The sequence below is a fragment of the Petromyzon marinus genome, assembly GCF_048934315.1.
Source record: "Petromyzon marinus isolate PM22_M1 ecotype Great Lakes invasive population chromosome 75 unlocalized genomic scaffold, UKy_Petmar_22M1.pri1.0 chr75_unloc.5, whole genome shotgun sequence".
Lineage (NCBI taxonomy): Eukaryota > Metazoa > Chordata > Hyperoartia > Petromyzontiformes > Petromyzontidae > Petromyzon > Petromyzon marinus.
Genome location: NW_027422617.1, coordinates 30,001 through 38,582, shown reverse-complemented (window position 1 = coordinate 38,582; position 8,582 = coordinate 30,001). Strand labels below are relative to the sequence as shown.

The window sequence follows — 8,582 nt, the reverse complement described above, 5'->3', positions numbered from 1 at the left end:
GTGGGTAAGTGGGCGGGTGAGTGGGTGGGTGAGTAAGTAAGTGGGTGGGTGAGTAAGTGGGTAGGGGAGTGGGTAAGTGGGCGGGTGAGTGGGTGGGTGAGTGGGTAAGTGGGTGGGTAAGTGGGTGGGTGAGTAAGTGGGTGGGTGAGTTGGTAAGTGGGTGGGTGAGTAAGTGGGTGAGTGGGTAAGTGGGCGAGTTAGTGGGTGAGTGAATGGGTTAATGGGTTAATGGGTGGATGGGCGGGTGAGTGGGTGGTTGAGTAAGTGGGTGAGTGAGTGGGCGAGTTAGTGGGTGAGTGAATGGGTTAATGCGTGGATGGGCGGGAGAGTGGGTGAGTGAGTGGGTGGGTAAGTGAATAAGCGAGTGGATGGTGAGTTGAGTGAGTGGGTGGTGAGTGGATGGGTGAGTGGGTGGTGAGTGAGTGAGTGAGTGGGTGGTGAGTGAGTGGGTGAGTGGGTGGTGAGTGAGTGGGTGATGAGTGGGTGGATGAGTGGGTGGGTGAGTGGGTGATGAGTGGGTGGTGAGTTAGTGAGTGGGTGGGTGAGTGGGTGGTGAGTGGGAGAGTGGGTGAGTGGGTGGGTAAGTGAATAAGCGAGTGGATGGTGAGTGAGTGGGTGGTGAGTGGGTGGTGAGTGAGTGGGTGGTGAGTGAGTGGGTGGTGAGTGGGTGGATGGGCAGTTGATATCGACAGGCAAGGTGCAGGAGGTCACGGGACAGAACCCTGGGCCATGACCCCCTCCTACCGTTAGACCCATAGCACCACCACCACAACCACCACCACCACCACCATCAACACCACCATCACCACCTCCACAATCACCACCTCCACAATCACCACCACCACCTCCACCACAATCACCACCTCCACAATCACCACCACCACCTCCACAATCACCACCACCACCATCACCACCACCATCTCCACAACCACCATCACCGTCTCCACAACCACCATCACCACCACCACCACCGTCTGCACAATCACCACCACCACCACCATCTCTACAACCACCACCACCATCTCTACAACCACCACCACCACCACCACCATCATCTCTACAACCGCCACCACCACCACCACCACCTCCACAACCACCACCACCACCACCACCGTCTCCACAACCACCACCACCACCGCCACCGCCATCACCGCCTGGCCACGTCAGGAGCAGCCGGCACGCGGCCCAACGCCGGCATCGACGCCGGCCTCCGTGCCCGCCCTCCGGACGCCTCTCCCGGCACGCCTCCACCGCCTCCACCGCCTCCACCGCCTCCACTGCCGCCTCCACCGCCTCCACCGCCTCCGCCCCACGCGGGCGACGCTCGCAGCGAGGCGTGGAGGCGCCTCGTCTCCGAGTGGAGGACCCCGGCCGTGTGGAGCGAGCTGCCCGCCGTGCCCGCCGTGCCCGCCGTGCCCGCCGTGCCCGCCGCGGCCGCGGCCGCCACGGCGGCCAGGGATAGGCCCAGCTCGCGACGCAGGCCACGGGCCTCGTCGCCACAGCGAGCCGAGCGCGACACGAACGTCGCCTTGCGGGACAGCTCCAGGCACAGCTGCTCCTTCAGGGTGGACACCTTCGGTGGTGGGTGGGGTGGGGTGGTGGTGAGGTGGGTGGTGGTGGTGGGGTAGACGGTGGGGTGAGGTGGGTAGTGGTGGTAGTGGGGTAGGCGGTGGGGTGAGGTGGTGGTGAGGGGGTAGATGGTGGGGTGGTGGTGGAGGTGGTGGTGGTAGTGGGGGGTAGATGGTGGGGTGACGTGGGTGGTGGTGGGGGATAGTGGTGGTGGTGAGGTGGGTGGTGGTGGTGGGGGGGTAGATGGTGGGGTGAGGTGGTGGTGGTGGTGGGGGGGTAGGCGGTGGTAGTGGTGGTGGTGGGGTAGAAAGTGGGGTGAGGTGGGTAGTGGTGGTAGTGGGGGGTAGATGGTGGGGTGGTGGTGGAGGTGAGGGTGGTGGTGGTGGTGGTAGTGGGGGATAGATGGTGGGGTGAGGTGGGTGGTGGTGGGGGATAGTGGTGGTGGTGAGGTGGGTGGTGGTGGTGGGGGGGTAGATGGTGGTGTGAAGTGGGTGGTGGTGGTGGGTGGTGGTGGAGGTGGTGGTAGTGGGCGGTGCCAACCCAACCCTCTCTGTGTTCCCGTGTACAGGAAGTGCCGCCACCCCCCCCCCCCCATCGTGTACAGGAAGTGCCGCCCCCCTCCATCGTGTACAGGAAGTGCCGCCCCCCTCCATCGTGTACAGGAAGTGCCGCCCCCCCCATCGTGTACAGGAAGTGCCGCCCCCATCGTGTACAGGAAGTGCCCCGCCCCTCCATCGTGTACAGGAAGTGCCGCCCCCATCGTGTAAAGGAAGTGCCGCCCCCCTCCATCGTGTACAGGAAGTGCCGCCCTCCCCCATCGTGTACAGGAAGTGCCGCCCCCCCCATCGTGTACAGGAAGTGCCGCCCCCCTCCATCGTGTACAGGAAGTGCCGCCCCCCTCCATCGTGTACAGGAAGTGCCGCCCCCCCACCCCATCGTGTACAGGAAGTGCCGCCCCCATCCTGTACAGGAAGTGCCGCCCCCCCCATCGTGTACAGGAAGTGCCGCCCCCATCGTGTACAGGAAGTGCCGCCCCCCTCCATCGTGTACAGGAAGTGCCGCCCCCATCGTGTACAGGAAGTGCCGCCCCCCCCATCGTGTACAGGAAGTGCCGCCCTCCCCCCTCCATCGTGTAAAGGAAGTGCCGCCCCCCTCCATCGTGTACAGGAAGTGCCGCCCCCCTCCATCGTGTACAGGAAGTGCCGCCCCCCCCATCGTGTACAGGAAGTGCCGCCCCCATCGTGTACAGGAAGTGCCCCGCCCCTCCATCCTGTACAGGAAGTGCCGCCCCCCACCCCATCGTGTAAAGGAAGTGCCGCCCCCCTCCATCGTGTACAGGAAGTGCCGCCCCCCTCCATCGTGTACAGGAAGTGCCGCCCCCCCACCCCATCATGTACAGGAAGTGCCGCCCCCATCCTGTACAGGAAGTGCCGCCCCCCCCATCGTGTACAGGAAGTGCCGCCCCCATCGTGTACAGGAAGTGCCGCCCCCCTCCATCGTGTACAGGAAGTGCCGCCCCCATCGTGTACAGGAAGTGCCGCCCCCCCCATCGTGTACAGGAAGTGCCGCCCTCCCCCCTCCATCGTGTAAAGGAAGTGCCGCCCCCTCCATCGTGTACAGGAAGTGCCGCCCCCCTCCATCGTGTACAGGAAGTGCCGCCCTCCCCCCCCCCTAGTGGCTCACCTGCTCCTCCAGGCCCCGGGTGCGTGTTCGGTGCGCCCGCTCGCGAGCCTCCAGCGTGCGCTCCGCCTGCAGCTGTGCCGCGCGAAGTCGGGCACACTCCTCCTCGGCGGAGCGCCGCAGGCTCAGAGACTCCTCCGCCAGGCGGGAGGCGTGCGCCTGCTCCTGCTCCAGCAGCTGGGCCTGGGGCACGCCGGTGGGTGGGGGTAGGTGGGTGTGGGTGGGTGGGTGGGTGGGGTTCACTGTGTCCGTGTGGGTGGGTGGGGTTCACTGTGGCCGTGTGGGTGGGTGCGGTTCACGGTGACCGTGTGGGTGGGTGGGGTTCACGGTGGCCGTGTGGGTGGGTGGGGTTCACGGTGACCGTGTGGGTGGGTGGGGTTCACGGTGGCTGTGTGGGTGGGTGGGGTTCACTGTGTCCGTGTGGGTGGGTGGGGTTCACGGTGGCCGTGTGGGTGGGTGGGGTTCACGACGGCCGTGTGGGTGGGTGGGGTTCACTGTGTCCGTGTGGGTGGGTGGGGTTCACGGTGGCCGTGTGGGTGGGTGGGGTTCACGGTGACCGTGTGGGTGGGTGGGGTTCACGGTGTCCGTGTGGCCGTGTGGGTGGGTGGGGTTCACGGTGACCGTGTGGGTGGGTGGGGTTCACGGTGTCCGTGTGGGTGGGTGGGGTTCACTGTGGCCGTGTGGGTGGGTGGGGTTCACGGTGTCCGTGTCGGTGGGTGGGGTTCACGGTGGCCGTGTGGGTGGGTGGGGTTCACGGTGTCCGTGTGGGTGGGTGGGGTTCACTGTGGCCGTGTGGGTGGGTGGGGTTCACTGTGGCCGTGTGGGTGGGTGGGTGGGGTTCACGGTGACCGTGTGGGTGGGTGGGGTTCACGGTGTCCGTGTGGGTGGGTGGGGTTCACTGTGGCCGTGTGGGTGGGTGGGGTTCACGGTGTCCGTGTCGGTGGGTGGGGTTCACGGTGGCCGTGTGGGTGGGTGGGGTTCACGGTGTCCGTGTGGGTGGGTGGGGTTCACTGTGGCCGTGTGGGTGGGTGGGGTTCACTGTGTCCGTGTGGGTGGGTGGGGTTCACTGTGGCCGTGTGGGTGGGTGGGGTTCACTGTGTCCGTGTGGGTGGGTGGGGTTCACGGTGTCCGTGTGGGTGGGTGGGGTTCACTGTGGCCGTGTGGGTGGGTGGGGTTCACTGTGTCCGTGTGGGTGGGTGGGGTTCACTGTGGCCGTGTGGGTGGGTGGGGTTCACTGTGTCCGTGTGGGTGGGTGGGGTTCACGGTGACCGTGTGGGTGGGTGGGGTTCACTGTGGCCGTGTGGGTGGGTGGGGTTCACTGTGTCCGTGTGGGTGGGTGGGGTTCACGGTGGCCGTGTGGGTGGGGTTCACTGTGGCCGTGTGGGTGGGTGGGGTTCACGACGGCCGTGTGGGTGGGTGGGGTTCACGGTGACCGTGTGGGTGGGTGGGGTTCACTGTGTCCGTGTCGGTGGGTGGGGTTCACGGTGGCCGTGTGGGTGGGTGGGGTTCACTGTGGCCGTGTGAGTGGGTGGGGTTCACGGTGGCCGTGTGGGTGGGGTTCACTGTGTCCGTGTGGGTGGGTGGGGTTCACGACGGCCGTGTGGGTGGGTGGGGTTCACTGTGGCCGTGTGGGTGGGTGGGGTTCACGGTGTCCGTGTGGGTGGGTGGGGTTCACGGTGGCCGTGTGGGTGGGTGGGGTTCACGGTGACCGTGTGGGTGGGTGGGGTTCACGACGGCCGTGTGGGTGGGTGGGGTTCACTGTGGCCGTGTGGGTGGGTGGGGTTCACGGTGTCCGTGTGGGTGGGTGGGTGTGGGTGGGTGGGTGTAGGTGGGTGGGTGGGTGTGTGTGGGTGGGGTTGTTGTTGTTGTTGTTGTTGTCACCTGCAGCAGCTGGAGCTGTCTCTGCGTGTCCGTCACCTCCTGCTCCAGAAGGGATCGTGAGCGTTCAAAGTTTCCGTGTAGGTGGGTGGGGTTCACGGTGTCCGTGTGGGTGGGTGGGTGTGGGTTCACTGTGTCCGTGTGGGTGGGTGGGGTTCACGGTGTCCGTGTGGGTGGGTGGGGTTCACTGTGTCCGTGTGGGTGGGTGGGGTTCACGACGGCCGTGTGGGTGGGTGGGGTTCACTGTGTCCGTGTGGGTGGGTGGGGTTCACTGTGGCCGTGTGGGTGGGTGGGGTTCACGGTGTCCGTGTGGGTGGGTGTGGGTGGGTGGGGTTGTTGTTGTCACCTGCAGCAGCTGGAGCTGTCTCTGCGTGTCCGTCACCTCCTGCTCCAGAAGGGATCGTGAGCGTTCAAAGTTTCCGCGCTCCGCCGTGAGACGTGCAGCCTGCTCCAGGCTCTGCAGCTTCTCCCGCTCCACCTGGACCATCGTCACCATGGTCACCATCGTCACCATCGTCACCATGGTCACCATCGTCACCATGGTCACCATGGTCACCATGGTCACCATGGTCACCATCGTCACCATGGTCACCATCACCATCATCGTCACCATGGTCACCATCATCGTCACCATGGTCACCATCACCATCATCGTCACCATGGTCACCATCGTCACCATCATCGCCGTCGTCGTCATCGTCATCCTCATCACCATCATCGCCATCATCATCACCATCATCGTCACCATCACCATCGTCACCATGGTCACCATGGGCACCATGGTCACCATCATCGTCATCATCGTCACCATCGTCACCATCGTCACCATGGTCACCATCGTCACCATGGTCACCATCATCGTCATCATCGTCACCATCATCACCATCACCATCATCGTCACCATGGTCACCATGGTCACCATCGTCACCATCGTCACCATGGTCACCATCATCGCCATCATCATCGTCACCATCATCATCACCATCATCGTCACCATCAACGTCATCACCATCGTCACCATCACCATCATCGTAATCATCATCACCATCGTCACCATCGTCACCATGGTCACCATCGTCACCATGGTCACCATGGTCACCATGGTCACCATCGTCACCATGGTCACCATCGTCACCATCGTCACCATCGTCATCACTATCATCATCGCCATCATCACCATCATCGTCATCATTGTCATCACCATCGTCATCACCATCATCATCACCATCATCATCATCACCATCATCACCATCATCATCGTCATCACCATCATCATCATCACCATCATCATCACCATCATCACCATCGTCATCATCATCACCATCGTCATTATCATCATCACCATCATCATCACCATCATCATCACCATCATCACCATCGTCATCACCATCACCATCGTCACCATCGTCATCACCATCATCACCATCATCACCATCGTCACCATCACCACCATCGTCATCACCATCATCATCATCGTCATCACCATCATCATCACCATTATTACCATCATCATCATCATCGTCACCATCGTCATCACCATCATCACCATCGTCACCATCACCACCATCATCATCATCATCGTCATCACCATCATCACCATCATCATCACCATCATCATCAACATCGTCATCACCATCGTCATCACCATCGTCATCATCACGATCTTCATCACCATCGTCATCACCATCACCATCGTCATCAACATCGTCATCACCATCGTCATCACCATCGTCATCACCATCGTCATCATCACGATCTTCATCACCATCGTCATCACCATCACCATCGTCATCACCATCGTCATCACCATCGTCATCACCATCACCATCGTCACCATCGTCATCACCATCGTCATCACCATCATCACCATCATCATCACCGTCATCACCATCATCATCACCATCATCATCACCATCGTCACCACCATCATCATCACCATCATCACCATCATCACCATCATCACCACCATCACCACCATCGTCATCACCACCACCACCACCCCCTCCCCCCCCGCACCTTGTCCAGGGCCCTCCTGAGCGCTGCGTTGTCCTTGTCGAGCCTCAGGGCCGCACGCTCCGTGTCCGCCCGCAGGCCCTCGGCCTGGGCCAGCGCCGCCCGCAGGCCCTCGGCCTGGGCCTGGGCCGCCCGCAGGCCCTCGGCCTGGGCCTGGGCCGCCCCCCGCAAGGCGGCGCTCTCCTCGGCCTGGGCCGCCTCCTCACGCTGCCGCAGGGCCTGGACCAGCGCCAGTGGGGCGAGAACGTCAGGGGCCCGTTGCTAAGGAAGTGCCGCCCCCCCATCCACGCTCTGTGTCTCCGTTGCTAAGGAAGTGCCGCCCTCCCACCCACCATCCACGCTCTGTGTGTCTCGGTTGCTAAGGAATTGCTACTCCACCCCCATCCACGCTGTGTCTCGGTTGCTAAGGAAGTGCTGCCCCACCATCCACGCTGTCTTGGTTGCTAAGGAAGTGCTGCCCCCCCTCCCACCCCCATCCACGCTGTGTCTCGGTTGCTAAGGAAGTGCTGCCCCCCCATCCACTCTGTCTCGGTTGCTAAGGAAGTGCCGCCCCCCCTCCCACCCCCATCCACGCTCTGTGTGTCTCGGTTGCTAAGGAAGTTCCGCCCCCCCATCCACTCTGTCTCGGTTGCTAAGGAAGTGCCACCCTCCCACCCCCATCCACGCCGTGTCTCGGTTGCTAAGGAAGTGCTGCCCCCCCATCCATGCTGTCTCGGTTGCTAAGGAAGTGCTGCCCCACCCCCATCCACGCTCTGTCTCGGTTGCTAAGGAAGTGCTGCCCCACCATCCACTCTCTGTGTCTCGGTTGCTAAGGAAGTGCTGCCCCCCCATCCACTCTGTCTCGGTTGCTAAGGAAGTGCCGCCCCCCCACCCCCATCCACGCCGTGTCTCGGTTGCTAAGGAAGTGCCGCCCTCCCACCCACTCTGTCTCGGTTGCTAAGGAAGTGCTGCCCCCCATCCACTCTGTCTCGGTTGCTAAGGAAGTGCCGCCCTCCCACCCACCATCCACGCTGTGTCTCGGTTGCTAAGGAAGTGCCGCCCCCCAATCCACTCTGTCTCGGTTGCTAAGAAAGTGCCGCCCCCCCATCCACGCTGTGTCTCGGTTGCTAAGGAAGTGCTGCCCCCCCATCCACGCTGTGTCTCGGTTGCTAAGGAAGTGCTGCCCCCCCATCCACGCTGTGTCTCGGTTGCTAAGGAAGTGCCGCCCCCCACCCCACTGTCTCGGTTGCTAAGGAAGTGCCTCCCCCAATCTGTCTCGGTTGCTAAGGAAGTGCCGCCCGACCCCGCAACCCCTCTGTTGCTAAGCAACGCACCTCCTGCTGCTGCTTGAGCGCAGCCTCCAGGTGCAGCCTCTGTGATTGGCTGTCGAGCTGCTCGGCCTGCAGCTGCTGCAGCCTCTCGCCCAGCGAGGCGACGTGCAGCTTCAACTCCTCAGACGCCTC

The 8,582-nt window shown here is 62.8% G+C and overlaps 1 protein-coding gene across 1 annotated transcript in view; it reads right to left on the bottom strand.

Moving 5' to 3' along the window:
• Positions 1-538: 538 nt before the first annotated feature.
• The window catches only part of LOC142908180 (uncharacterized), a 37,992-nt gene continuing 29,948 nt past the window's right edge, over positions 539-8,582 (bottom strand). Inside the window, exons 9-14 of the mRNA XM_076058499.1 lie at positions 8,454-8,582; positions 7,144-7,359; positions 5,428-5,605; positions 5,131-5,258; positions 3,253-3,432; positions 539-1,573 (exon numbers count right to left, since the gene is read on the bottom strand). The exon at positions 8,454-8,582 is cut by the window's right edge and continues 21 nt beyond it. Of these exons, the coding sequence (XP_075914614.1) occupies positions 1,148-1,573; positions 3,253-3,432; positions 5,131-5,258; positions 5,428-5,605; positions 7,144-7,359; positions 8,454-8,582 (1,257 nt within the window). The 3' untranslated portion in view covers positions 539-1,147. The remainder of the gene's footprint in view (positions 1,574-3,252; positions 3,433-5,130; positions 5,259-5,427; positions 5,606-7,143; positions 7,360-8,453) is intronic.